This window comes from Choloepus didactylus, chromosome 10 (genome assembly GCF_015220235.1).
Source record: "Choloepus didactylus isolate mChoDid1 chromosome 10, mChoDid1.pri, whole genome shotgun sequence".
Taxonomy (NCBI): Eukaryota; Metazoa; Chordata; class Mammalia; order Pilosa; family Megalonychidae; genus Choloepus; species Choloepus didactylus.
The window spans coordinates 109,498,190-109,512,219 of NC_051316.1; the positions used below are offsets into that span (position 1 = coordinate 109,498,190).

A 14,030-nucleotide genomic window follows, 5' to 3' on the forward strand; every position below is an offset into this window, starting at 1 on the left:
TGTATGTGTGTTATATTTCATAATAAAAAAAAAAAAGGCTAAAAAATACATAACAGAATAGGAAAGAGGTCAAAGAGTTATCAACAGGCCAGAAACCTTGAGAAATTTCTGGATGCTCCCCAGCAAATGGACTCCAAATGACAGGAAAACGAGTAAGTATGAAGACTCCAAGCAGCAGAGGATGAGCTCCATAGAGACTGTTGGATGGGTTTTCCCAGCCAAGGCAAGGGAATCTCCCAGGCTCCGAGCAGCAGGTCTGGGACCAAGGGCGAGCCGGGGCAGCTGGCAGGGACATGTTGAAGGCCACCAGTTCAGGGCCTGACCTGACACTGCCAACACATTGAGCAGCTGGCTGGCATCTGTTCCCAGGCTTTGCTCTCACTACAGAAAGTGGGTTATTTATCTCTGCAGCTTCAAATGAAGGAGGTTGGGGCAGAGAAAGGAGTGAAATGGGGCCTCTGCCAACACTGTGCTGCCACACAAAACATGAGAAAAGAAAGAAAGAAAATGCTCAGCAAATGAATGACCTTCCTCAGTCCCTTCCACCTTCAGAACCACGTCTTCCTGACTTCCCGCAGGCAAACTGAAGGTCCCAGGCACCCTCTAGAGCCTGCACACAAAGCTGCTACCTGCAGCTTTCAACTTGTGGGTTCCCATGGGGCCGACTGTTCATAGAGTGCTGGGTTGTGTTGCTCAATGTACACAGCTACCTGCAGCCCTCGGAACATGTCTAGCCTGCCTGTCACCTCCTACCCAGGTACTTGGGAGGAAAGGCAACCTGTTCTCTCCCCTGGTCACTTACCACACCCATGCCCCGGACCACAGACTCCAGGCACATTAAAAATCTGGTTCCCTTCATCCCTTGTCATCCTTGGCATCCCTTCCCTTGGTGGAACTTGTGTTTTTATTTTCTATATAAAATAATATGCCTAAAATTCATATGAAAACTCAAGGAACCTAGAATAGCCAAAACAATCTTGAAAATGAAGAACAAAATTCATGATTTCAAATCTTTCTAAGAAAAAGTAACAAAGTCAGTGTGGAACTGGCATAAAGATAGACACACAGATCAATTCAATAGAATTGAGAGCCCAGAAATAAACCCCACACATCTATGGTCCATTGGTTTTTGACAAGGGTGTCAAGACCCTACAACAGAGAAATAATAGCATTTTCAACAAATGGTGCTGGGACAACTGGATAGCCACACGCAATAGAATGGATTTGGACTCTTATCTTGCATCATTTATAAAAGTTAACTCAAAATGGATCAATACCCAAATATAAGAACTAACCATATAAAATTCTCAGAAGAAAACATAGGGGTAAATCTTCATTACCTTGATTCGGCAATGGATTCTTAGAATTGACACCAAAAGCACATGAAACAAAAGAAAAAATACATGATAAATTAGACTTCATTGAAATTAAAACTTTTGTCCTTCAAAGGACACTATCAAGAAAGTGAGAAAAACCCACAGAAAGGGAGAAAATATTTATAAATCATATATCTCAAAAGGGTCCTATACCTAGAAAGTACAAAAAAATCTTTGTTACAACTCAATGACAAAAAGACAAATAACCCAATTTAAGAATGGGCAAAGGATTAGTATATCTACAAAGAAGATATTCAAATGATCAATAGGCACATGAAAAGATGCTCAACATCGTTACACATCAGGGAAATGCAAACCAAAACCACCATGAAATAGCACTGGGCACATTTTAGGATGACTATAAACAAAAAGTCAGATAACAAGTGTTGGCAAGGATATGGAGAAAACAGAAACCTCATACTCTGCTGGTGAGAATGTTAAATGGTGCAGCCACTTTGGAAAACAGTCTGGCAGTTCCTCAAAAAGTTAAACATAGAATTACCATTTGACCTAGCAATTCTGCTCCTTCTACACCCAACAAAAATGAAAACATGTGTCCATGCAAAAACTTGTACATGAATGTTCACAGCAGCCTTATTCATAAGAGCCAAAAAGTAGAAACAACCCAAATGTTCATCAACTGATGAATGGATAAATAAAATGTGGCATGTCCATAAAATACAATATTATTTAGCCATTAAAAAGCATGAAGCACTATCCATGCTTTTTATGATGAATCAATATGGATATACCTCAAAAACATTATGCTAAGTGAAAGAAGCCAGTCACTTCATTAATATGAAATGTCCAGAATAGGCAAATCTATAGAGACAGAAAGTAGGTTAGTGGTTGCTTAGGGTGGGAGATGGGAAAGAAGGGGACTGAGGATTGGGAATTAGGGAGTGATAGGTAAAGAATACGGTGTTTCTTTCTGAGGTATGAAAATGATCTAAAATGGATTGTGGTGATGGTTGCACAGCTCTGTGAATATACTAAAAAGCATTCAATTGTATACTTTAAATGGGTGAATTTTACAGTATGTGAATTATATCTCAATAAAGCTGTTACCAAAGAAAGTTACCAACTATCCTAATAAAATTAAAATATAAAATCTTGAGAAAATATTACATAAACCTTTAATAGTGTCTTTGAATTATAAGTATTTTCTTACAAAGAACGAATGAATCCCGCTCAGGCAGTTGGGTCCTAGCCCCAGTTTACCTTCTGTCCCCTGAAGATGGACTACTTCCTTATGTCCAACTAATGTCACTTGAACATCCCTCTTACTGGGGAAAAAGGGGTCACACACACACACACACACACCCAAAGTCTAAGGAACTTATCAACATATTCCTGCCAAAAATATACAGTATAGTATGCTCCCTGAATGGAATTCTGGTCAAAACAATTTTCTGTCTCTTTACGGTTGTGTTCAGGAAATTACCAACTGGGCAACACCTTCAGCTGGTTCTACCTGGGCAAAGCCCACTGCTGAAATCCAGGGGCCACCGGCCATGCTGGGGAGAGGCCGTCAGCTGGGGAACCTTAGCAAAGACCCTCACGGTTAAGGGAGCCCATCTTGGCTACCAAAACTGACTCTGCATCCATAGCTTCAAAACTGGCTGATCATCCAAATACTTCCAGGACATCTTAAAATGCTAGATTGTCAGGATCCGCCCCAGACTTATTAAACCAGAATCTCTGGTTGCAGATCCTAGGAATCTGGGTTTCTGACAGGCTCCCCAGATGCTTATGAAAACTGTCCAGGTTCCTATCAGATTCACTGATATGAATCTTCCTTCACAAGTAGATGAACAAAGACCACTCGATGTATGAAGCAAATCAGCAGCCTGAGAGAGGAGCACCACAGCAAATGGTGGCCAGAAAATCACAGTGAGTGCTGGCAATGGGAGCAAACTTTTCAAACATCCTGGGTGGTATCCTGGGTGAGAGGTGAGAGAACACTGCTGAAGTAGGAGCAAGAGGCTCCCTAGTCGAGAACATCTTCTTGACCAAAAGGGGGATGGGAAAGGAAATGAAATAAGCTTCAGTGGCAGAGAGTTTCCAAAAGGAGCTGAGAGGTCACTCTAGTGGGCACTCTTACACACAATTTAGTCAACCCTTTTTAGGTTCTAGTGAATTGGAGTAGCTAGCAGTACATACCTGAAACTATCAAACTACAAGCCAGAACCCATGACTCTTGAAGACAATTGTATAAAAATGTAGCTTATGGGGGGTGACAATGTGATTGGGACCACACTCCCCTTAGTTTAGTTTATGGATGGATGAGTAAAAAAACGGGGGAAGGAAAACAAACAAACAAACAAAGGCACCCAGTGTTCTTTTTTACTTTAATTGCTCTTTTTCACTTTAATTATTATTCTTATTATTTTTGTGTGTGTGCTAATGAAGGTGTCAGGGACTGATTTTGGTGATGAATGCACAACTATGTAATGGTACTGTGAACAATCGAATGTAAGCTTTGTTTTGTATGACTGCATGGTATGTGAATATATCTCAATAAAATGAATTAAAAAAAAAAAAAGAGGCTCCCTAGTAGACCCAGCCTCCTGCCCGTGCCTGCATGCTCAGGCCTTAGTCACTGGTCCAAGCAGCAACCTTCACTGATAACCACCAGACCCACCCTAAGGTCACGGCTAGGCAGGAGAGCCCCTTCCTGCTGGGCCCAGACCCTCCTTAACTTTCCAGATCAGGCAGAGAGATGTGTAAGATAGAACAACAGAGACTGACGTAAGGAAATATTCACGTCACACCTGTACGGAAAAGAAACGGGTTGCAAAACTCTACACTGTAAGAAAGGAATAAGTTTCGTTTTCACATAGAGACAGCATGGAATAAGGGAAATGGAGGCAAAACCAGTTTAAACAAGCCCCAGACAAAGAGAAGAGAGAATCTGCCTGATGTAAAGAGACATGAGGTAGTATCAGAGGTGGGAACTCACAGCAAAAAAAATAAAAATTTGGGGGGGGCATTGGCTAATCAGTTCAAAATCTCAATAATGAGCTAGTTGGCTCTCTGGGATTGGCTGTACAAATTAAAATCTCAAAAGATGAATTAGTTAGTGTTCTCGGATAGGCTGTAACCTCTGTAGTACCCAGTCAATGGGGAAACAGGGGAGGGACTTGCGAATTAGGAGTAGGAGATTTAAACATCGCCATTCTCTTCCTCTGGGGCGCCAGCCTTCCGCGTGTTTGGCTGGATGCCCCATCTTGCAAGATCGTAAATAAATTCTTTTCTCCTCCAGAACCGAGAGAGCGTTTATTCCCTTACAGGTACCACTTTATTTCCGACAACTTGGGGGCTCGTCCGGGATCCAAAGCTTCGGAGGGGGACCCCCGAGGTGGACAAAGGGAAGGCGCGCCCCGCTGATTGAGCGGTCTCGGACTCCGCCATTGGGGGCCCATCTCCGGCAGCTAAAGGGCCCGAGACCAGACGCTTGGATCTGCCGGTTGTGGATGAGAAAAGGGGGAAAAGAAAAGGCCTGCCTCTGGTTAACCAGGCAAGTCCGTGCACGGACCAAGGTAAGGAAAGAAATATTATATTACCTTGGTGGTTAAAGCATTCTGAAAGTCTGGGGCTGATCCTGAGGGAAAGATGCCCAAACAAGACTCAGAATGGGGACATTCTGATGAGCCTAGAGCTGATCCTAAGGGAAAGATGCTCAGGCAAGACTCAGAATGGGGAATAGAGGCAGTCAGCCGGCCGGGAATAAAGGGAAGGGGGTACCTTTAGGGTCCCCGGGGAACATTCCTCTAAATAATCCATTGGGAAACATGTTAAAACATTGGGCTAAAAGTAATTGGACCAAGGGAAAGGGTAAAACAAAATGATCAAATATTATTGTTATGTTTAAAAAAAAAAAAAAAAAAAAAGCATTTTGCTGCCAAATATATTCTGGCCAAAATATAAGGCAGATAAGAGTTGGCTTTGTGCTGACCTCGTGTGTCATGTTAATAAAAATAAACCTTTTTCCAAGGCAGAATTGAAACTGTGCCATGTGGTGGCTGCAGGGAAAAAGAAACTAAAACCTGGGATAAGCATTCCCCCACCTTTATGGTTTCCCCTCCCCCACTGGGGCGGGGAACCATTAAGCCTGAGGTTTTGGTGGAAGCAGTCTATTCCCCCAGGCAATTGGAGAGCAGTTAATGCTGACTGCTCCAGTAATTACAACCCACCAAAAGTTAAAAAAAAAAAAAAAATGGAGAGATTTCCAAAAGTTTCTGTTTCTAAAGGCTCTTAAAGAAAGGAAGGTAAGAATCATTAATAAAAAGCCTAGCAAGGCTAGCTGAATAACAATTAACTTGATTCTTAAAATCTGGTTTATGTAAATATCCCTTTCTTGGGAGAAGAAAGGGAAATGGGAAAGAGGGCGGCTATGAGAGAAAGAGAGAGACTGCATCCACCTAAAATAAAATTGGCTGTACCCATATCCCCAAAGAACGATGAAAGTTGAGGTTTGAAGTCAAGTGGTCTCAGGCTGGGAGAGTGGAGTGGCCCACATGCATGAAAAAGGGTGTGCGTTTGCCCTGGGGGGTTGAGGGTGGGCCTTCCGCCTCAATGCTCTAGAAAAGTTTTGCCGCCTCAGGACCCAGAGGGTGGAGCACATTCCCAGGGGAATGGGAAAAGCCTGGCTGCCACCCACTGTTAGGTAGAGCCTTTACCCCGAAGAGGCAGAGTCTGGGTGGCACCCCGATGTTAAGAAGGGTGGGGCCAAAAAGGTAATCTCCCCAACATCACCCCAGACTTTGAAAAGAAAAGGGCTGCCACAAAAGCCTCTGAAAAGGGTTGGACTCCCACTCCCTCAAGCCCCAAGAATACAATGTCATTCTGTTAATAACTCAGACTTTAAAAGGTCAGCTATATAAAGGAATTTTAGCCTAATATTCAGAGAAGATCCAAAAATCGATGAATGGCTGAATAAGCCATTAGAGGAAATATTCAGAGAGTCAACAAGCCAGGGAGGAAACAGACAAAAGTGAGATAGAGAAGTAATTGGAGCAGTTTTAAAAAAAAAAAAAAAAGGAGGAAGGAAATTTGTAGCATGGGGTTTGTGTGATTCTCTATTCATATACTTATGTGGGGCTAAAACAGGTATTAATAAATACATTTACATATTTTAGTGTGCTGTGTAATTAAGTCTAAGGCATGTGGAAGCTACATTTAAAGTCCCTTAATGTGTGTATCAGGGTATATAGAAAGTTAAATGCACATTTTTTAGGACTGTATTTGGATGCATTCTGAGAGTTAAAACTTCATGAATCTAATGGGAGTTTAAGTTGTATGTTTACACAGGAATGGTGGATAGTTGTATTTGTATGTAATAAAAGCATGTAATATAATTACGTAAGAGTCTTTCAAACTGTTAAAGTTTGTCAGTGTGTAATTTAAAACTTGGCAAAATTTTTTTTTTTTTTTTTTTTTTTTACTCATCTATAGTAAACTGAAGCTATTTCTTTGTGTCTTTATAGCGTATACTAGTTTGTGTGTACTCTAAAGCTGGGCAAATTGTGTGCAGTTTCACAATAGTGTGAAAAATGAAAAAAAGTGAGAAAACTGTGTAAAAGTTTTCTAATGTATGTGTAACAGTAGTGTATTGGCTATACATGCTTGTAAATGGGAATGTATGTCTGTTCGTATGGTTATGAGTGTGTATATAAGTTATATGTGTCTGTATTCCAGATATATGAGACTGTGTATTCTTGTAAAAAGCAGAATAATTTTTCTGATATATTTTGGGCAAAAGCAAAAGGTCCATACTCAAAGTGCAAGTAAATGTTCCTATAAAAGGGTTTAAGGTTCACTAAAGCTGAATTAAACAAACTTAGAACAGTGAATGGTTCATATCTCTTCCCAGGTCTCCATTTGGTAATGCCAGGTTGCTATCTTAACATTAAGTCTAATAGGAATAAAGACACCACATATATTGTCAAATACTACACACCAAGGCTTGTCCTCCTCTCCCTGGAGAGTGGGTTTTTACTCATCTAACAGCAAAACTTGTGTGTATGTTCAGGGTATGCATATATGTGAATCACGTATATTCAAGCATCACTAAACTAGGTGTACTAAAAACTGAATTTTAAGTTAGCATTTAAGAGTGGTAAGCCTTTTTTATGTTCATTAATCTTAGGTTATTGTAAATTATTGTTGTCCTTTAGTCTAATTGTTCTAGCCTGAAATGTTGGTAAGTTGTGTCTGTACCTAAAGCAGGTATTAGCAGTTTTACACTAGGGGAGTCATTAGAGGGGTTGCAAGCCATGTGTAATTTAGTACTTAGGCAATTACAAGGTGTAGGCCTTTGGTTTTTGGTTTGCCTTTCCCCAGGAGGACTGGAGAGCTCCCCTCCCTAGACACAAAGGATCTTTTTCTTAAGAATTATATACTGGCCTTGTCTTCTACTTTATCATCTCTCAGGCACCGTGGACTGCTGGCTCAGACCCCGCCTCTTGAATTTGCTGCCCATCGACATCAGCCTGGCAGCTGGGTCTGATCCAGTCGTGGAAAGAATCCAGACTTCAACCGATCTGGGAAGGACCCTATCAAGTCTTGCTGACAACTGAGACGGCAGTCTGAATGGCAGAAAGAGGCTGGACTCATTACACACAAGTGAAGGGACCGGTGCCTGAACCAGACGATAAGTATCCAGCAACTCAACCTGAATCCTGGAAAGTGACTCCTACCTCAGATCCCCTAAGGATCACTTTAAATAGGCAACAGTTAAAGGAACATATTAGAAGGGAGAAAGGGCTGGATTAAACCCTATGTTTGCATTGTGCTCTGTGTATAGCTTAATGATGAAATTGCTTATGCTGATCATAATGTTCTATATTCAAGGAGTAACAGGTTCTGCTAAGCTGGTATAAGTGTAGTCAAAGGCTTAAAGTCTCAAACTGTACAATTTGATGTTGTCAAGTAATGAGCTGTAAAAATCTAAAACATCAGCAACAACTGAGGGGAGGAATATAAGCATTTATGTAAGCAGACTGTTCAAATAGAAAGCAAGATTGTTGGGGGGCGAACATCTTGAGAGTATAACTTATGAGACACCTAACCCTTGTTATTCTTCGAACACTGCTTTGGTGGACCACAACAGTATGAGGGATGGGTCTTACCCAGGTTGGAGGAAAAAACCATTAAGGGAAACTTGGCTGGAATTTAACTCTCCAGTACAAATTGACCCCAAGGTCATTAGAATACTTAGACCAAAGACTTAGAGCAAACCACAGAAATAGAGACAGGTTATGGAAATACAAATGCCTGGGTAGAATGGGGCAAACATACCATCCAGAGTCTAAACAGAAGTGACTGTTATGCTTGTACAACCAAACAACCCACTGTTCAGATTATGCCCTTCCACTTGGGGATGAAAAAGCATGAAAGGGAGTTTAAATGTATAACACTCCTCTTTCAAAATGCTACTCCTGGTGAAAGTTGTAGTACGTTGTCCTCCCTTTTCCCTCCAGTCCAGGAGGGAAGTGTCAAAGCCATACCAGCGTCTCACCTCGGTCCCGGAAACCACTCTGCCTGTCTCTCCAGATGGGAAGAAGGGCTCCAGGATCTTGGTACCATGGCTCTGTGTACACAGGTGTGGAATGTGAGCAAGGATAGTACTGGCAACTTCTCCAGCCTAACTATACCCCGAGCAGACCTCTGGTGGTACTGTGGGAAGGGCATCCTCTGGCCAACACTACCTGAAAGGTGGGGAGGAACCTGTGCTCTGGTTCAATTGGCTATCTCATTTACCCTGGCATTTGAAAGTAATAAAGTACCAGCCCAAGGCAAAGGAGAAAAGAAAAATGTACAAAGTGTACCTAGTTCCTTCAATAAAAAATGTTTGTAGATAGTATAGGGGTTCCCCAGAAAGTTCCTAATGAGTTTAAAGCTAAAAATCAATTAGCTGCAAAATTTAAATCGTCCTTATTCTGGTGGGTCACCATCAATAAAAATGTCAATCATCAGCTAAAATTTATCAACTATACCAGGAATGTCATTAAAGAAATAGCAGAACAGTTAGATGCCACTAGCCGAATGGCATGGGAAAACAGAATGGCCCTAGACATGATGCTAGCTGAAAAGGAGCGTCTGTGCTATAGTTGGGGGAAATTGTCGCACATTCATCCCCTATAATACCGCGCCTAATGGAACTATCATCAAAGCCCTACAAGGCTTAACAGCCTTATTTCAGAAAACTAGAAAAGAATTCTAGCATTAAACACCCAGTCATAGAATGGTTGGAAAATTGGTTCGAGAAATGGAAAGGAATTGCCAACATCTATTTTAATTTTCCTTATCATTCCAGCCAAAATGTTTATAACAGCTGAGTGCTACATAATCCCGTGTGCTCAAAGGGCTAGTTCAGAAAGCCATCAAAACCACTAGAATCAAAATAAGAAAGATCCCTATGATGAGGAATGTAAAAAAAGCCCTTAGCAAATTTGAGAATCTAAAATGTGAAAACTAAAAGTGTTTAAAAAAAAAGAGGAGGGAATCTGTAAGAAAGGAATAAGTTTCGTTTTCACATAGAGACAGCATGGAATAAGGGAAATGGAGGCAAAACCAGTTTAAACAAGCCCCAGACAAAGAGAAGAGAGAATCTGCCTGATGTAAAGAGACATGAGGTAGTATCAGAGGTGGGAACTCACAGCAAAAAAAATAAAAATTTGGGGGGGCATTGGCTAATCAGTTCAAAATCTCAATAATGAGCTAGTTGGCTCTCTGGGATTGGCTGTACAAAATTAAAATCTCAAAAGATGAATTAGTTAGTGTTCTCGGATAGGCTGTAACCTCTGTAGTACCCAGTCAATGGGGAAACAGGGGAGGGACTTGCGAATTAGGAGTAGGAGATTTAAACATCGCCATTCTCTTCCTCTGGGGCGCCAGCCCTTCCGCGTGTTTGGCTGGATGCCCCATCTTGCAAGATCGTAAATAAATTCTTTTCTCCTCCAGAACCGAGAGAGCGTTTATTCCCTTACAGGTACCACTTTATTTCCGACATACACACACTATTATCTCAACTTGGTTAAAATTAGCTCACACACATGCACACACACACACACACACACACACACACAGATATAAACCAATATGCTCACTTTCTTCCGTTCACTAGGATTTCAACAATGAGCACATCTTACCATGATAATAAGGTGGGAAAAAACAATGAAATGTATTTCACTTTTTAATCAGGACAAGCTAAGGAAACAGGGCCTCATCCTGACTGCCCCCATCCCCACCAACCCACCCGGATCATCCTGGGAAGCCACCTTGCCCAGTAGGGCTCCACATCCCAGTGAGGTTAACACAAATTGCCTCTTAGGGCTGGGAGGATGTGGGTCACATGGCACATGCCAAGTGCTCAATGAATGGTGGTTGGCTCATTACTCTCATGATTCCAACCGGCCTGGGGAAGTCCCGGATACCCGACCACAGGCCACTTCCCTGGGCCATGCCACTGCTCTTCCATCCCACCCTTCTAGGTTGTGAAGAGCCAGGCGTGCTGGACAGTGTGTGTGTGTGTGTGTGTGTGTGTGTGTGTGTGTGTGTGTGTGTGTGTGTGTGTGTGTGTGTGTGTGTGTGTGTGTGTGTGTGTGTGTGTGTGTGTGTGTGTGTGTGTGTGTGTGTGTGTGTGTGTGTGTGTGTGTGGCGGGGGGGGGGGATTCCCATGAAATCCGGGCAAAGTCCAGTTACGCTGCAGTCACTGCCCCAACCTTCATAAAGAAAGCTGTATACACAAGTTCAAAAAAAACAAAATGTTCTGAGCAGGTCATTGGAAGGCTTGAAGTCAGGTGCCACTTCTGCCTCTGGCTCACTGTAAGGTCGTCCTCTCTCTCGGGAATCTCAAGCCTCCACACAGGAAAAATAACCCCTAACCCTCTCCCCGCAGGAGTGGGAGGAGCAGTGGGCTAACGAAGAGCCATGAAGAGCTGTGTTCTAGGGATGGGTGGTTATCTTTACCATGGCTACTGGGAAGGCTGGATGTGCCCTCTGTTATTTTGGGCGAAGCCAGCCCCGCCATGGAAGGGCTTGGCAGAGGCTGCTCACTGCCCACTTCTTCCAACCTCGGGCTCCAGGACAGCCTGGTGACCTCCCGAGAGCCCAGCGTCTCCCCGGGTAGAGAATTCTCCCATCTCCGCGGCGGTCAGCTATCACTGGAGTAGTCAGACTGTGGCATCCAAGGAGAACCCCCAAGGAGCCAAGGCTACCTGGGCTAAACTGGACCTGTCCCATCCCCGAGTCAAAGGAGAGTGGACAAGCTCTTCAGATGCAGTCACAAGACCTTGATTTAACCCTGAGCTGCTTGTTAATGGGAAACTCAGTGGTGACGAACCAGGCCTCTAGGAGATTAACTGGGGTACGATTACTCCAGCCAAGCGAGGCAGAACCAACTGCCCTTGGCACCAGTGCCTGGGCGGTAGGGGGTGCCCCGAGGCTCACTGGGCCTGGGCCTGGGCCGTGAGCCCTGAGCCCCATCTGGGCAACCACAGGAGGAAGAGGGCCAGAGAAGTTGCCCCAGAGAGAAACAGCACCTGGCCCCAGCCCTGCCTTTCACCTAGCACCGTGGGGCTGACCCCTTCTGGGCAGTCAGAGCAGGGTGGCACAGCCCCTGGCAGCCAGCCCGAGAGGGGCACTTACCGAAGGTGGTGAGGTAGAAGGACAAGTCCCGGTGGGCACGCCGGCTCCCCAGGACGACGCGGTGCAGGGAGCGCGCCTCCATGGCTGTCCCTGCTCGGGCGCGGGCAGGAGCGGCGGGAGCGCGTGCAACCCGAGGCGTCTGTGTTGCTCCCCAGTAACCCAGGGAGCAGGTTCGCCCGCCCCGCCGCGCCGTGTCCCCAAGGAGGGAAAAGGGGAGGCCGGGCTGGAACCGCGCGCTTTGAACCGGGCCCGAGCGCGCCGGGCCCTGATTGGCCCGCGCTGGTTTGAATGGGGCGATTGCCACCTGACCCAGCCGCCGCGGGGCCGCAGGGGAGGAGGCGCCGGCGCCGCGACCGGAGACGGCAGCCAGCCGCGTCCTCGCCCTCCGGGAGGCCAGCAGGACAGGGCAGCTATGCAGGGCTCCTGGTTCCAGGATGTTAGCTCCAGCCCCACCGAGAGGCCCCTGGCATGCCCACTCAGGCGGGCTTGGCCTGCTCGCCCAGCTCTCGGAGGCCGGCAATTAGCCGGGTTTGTAACATGCTTCGAAGCTGTAATCAAGGGCCCAAGCAAGCGCAAAGGAGCACCCTCGCCGAGGGCAGTGAGGTTTGGAAAACTGTCCTGCGCACTTGGAGGGACCACTCCCACCAGACTGGGGGCCCTCCCCAAATCCTGCTCCATCGCCTTCTTAAGCCTTCTGTTGGATGAGAGCAGCCTGGCACAAGTCCAGACAGGAGCAGCTTGTCCCAGCTAGCCCCACAGACCCCCACCAGCAGCCTGGAGCTATGGGACAAGAGGACAGGCCCCCAGTATCTAAAGGGACAGAAATGCACAGGACATGGAGCGGAGGAGGCATATTCCATCTCCAGAGCCTGGTGTGGGGGAGGCAGAGCTGGAAGAAGGTCAGCCCTGGGCTGCGTTGTTGTCGGCAAACATTCACAGGACACCTCCAGGGAGCAGTTTCACACCAAGACATCTGCTTTGCAGATCTGATTGTTGGTGCCACTGTGGGAGGGAACACTGCTGATCTTGTGCCAGTCTCAAAATGTGAAGTGTTGGTATCTGTCCCTGTTCCCCCTGGCATTATGCCAAATGGACATTTGTGGCTCAGTGATCCACTCAAGTCAAGGTTAGGAGACACAAGAGAGAAAGCAGGGAGAAAAGTTAAATCTCTTGCTAGGGGCTAGGCAGTACAATTTATACATATCATCTCATTTAATTTCCCAGTATCCCTAGGAAGGATGAGCTCAATTTACCAGGGATAAATCTGACCCTCAGGCAGAGAGTGGGAGACCTGTCCATAGTTTGCACAGCTGGAAAGAGGCAGGGCTGAAAGTTGAAACCAGGCTGTCTGCTCCAGAGGCCATCCTCCTTCCGATCTTCCTTGGCCTCCCCACACCTGCCCCATGGCCAACAGAAGGTGCAAATAGCAGATCAGCCACCCCCAGGCAGGTAAGGACACCGGATGCCACAGGGACAGCTGGGCACTAGCAGGGACCAGAGTCTGAAAAAGGAGCCCTGAAATCAGCAAACTAGTTATCGAGTGCCAATAACTTAGAAGAAGGCCTGATAGTTTGAATCCTGGTACTTTGTGAAGCCTGCCTTGCTCGCTCCACGACCTCCCCACCCTGAGAAGTGTCCCTAGCCCAGACAGCTCACTCTCCTGGCCCCAACCTAGTGGCAGATGGACTTACCTGCACCCTGGACGTGAGTGCTCCTGATCCTCCTCCTGACTGGGGAAGTCTGAGTGCAGGCATCTTTTTTGGGTAGGGAGTTTTCCCAGCTTGGCCACTCCATCCGGCCAGGACTCAAGGCACAGGATACAGAGAAGATGCTGAGGCTGGAGGTGGTACAGACCTGCAGAAGCAGGAACAGGACATGAGTTGGGAGTGGCCTGAGGATGCCTCTGCCAGGGGGGTTCACTCCCAGGAGAAACTGCAAAGCATGGCACTCTGGAATCAGGGCAAATGGAAGTCTCCAGGGAGAGAGAGATAAGGTGTCCAT

General features: G+C 45.5%; 1 protein-coding gene across 3 annotated transcripts in view; it reads right to left on the reverse strand.

Moving 5' to 3' along the window:
- Positions 1 to 14,030, reverse strand: part of RGS3 (regulator of G protein signaling 3) — a 176,130-nt gene that overhangs the window by 121,359 nt on the left and 40,741 nt on the right. Inside the window, exon 4 of one of the 3 annotated variants that reach the window (XM_037798589.1) lies at positions 13,721 to 13,883. In XM_037798589.1, the coding sequence (XP_037654517.1) occupies positions 13,721 to 13,883 (163 nt within the window). Of the gene's footprint in view, positions 1 to 12,029; positions 12,178 to 13,720; positions 13,884 to 14,030 lie in introns of those variants that run through there. The other 2 variants (XM_037798590.1, XM_037798592.1) reach the window with 2 other exon arrangements.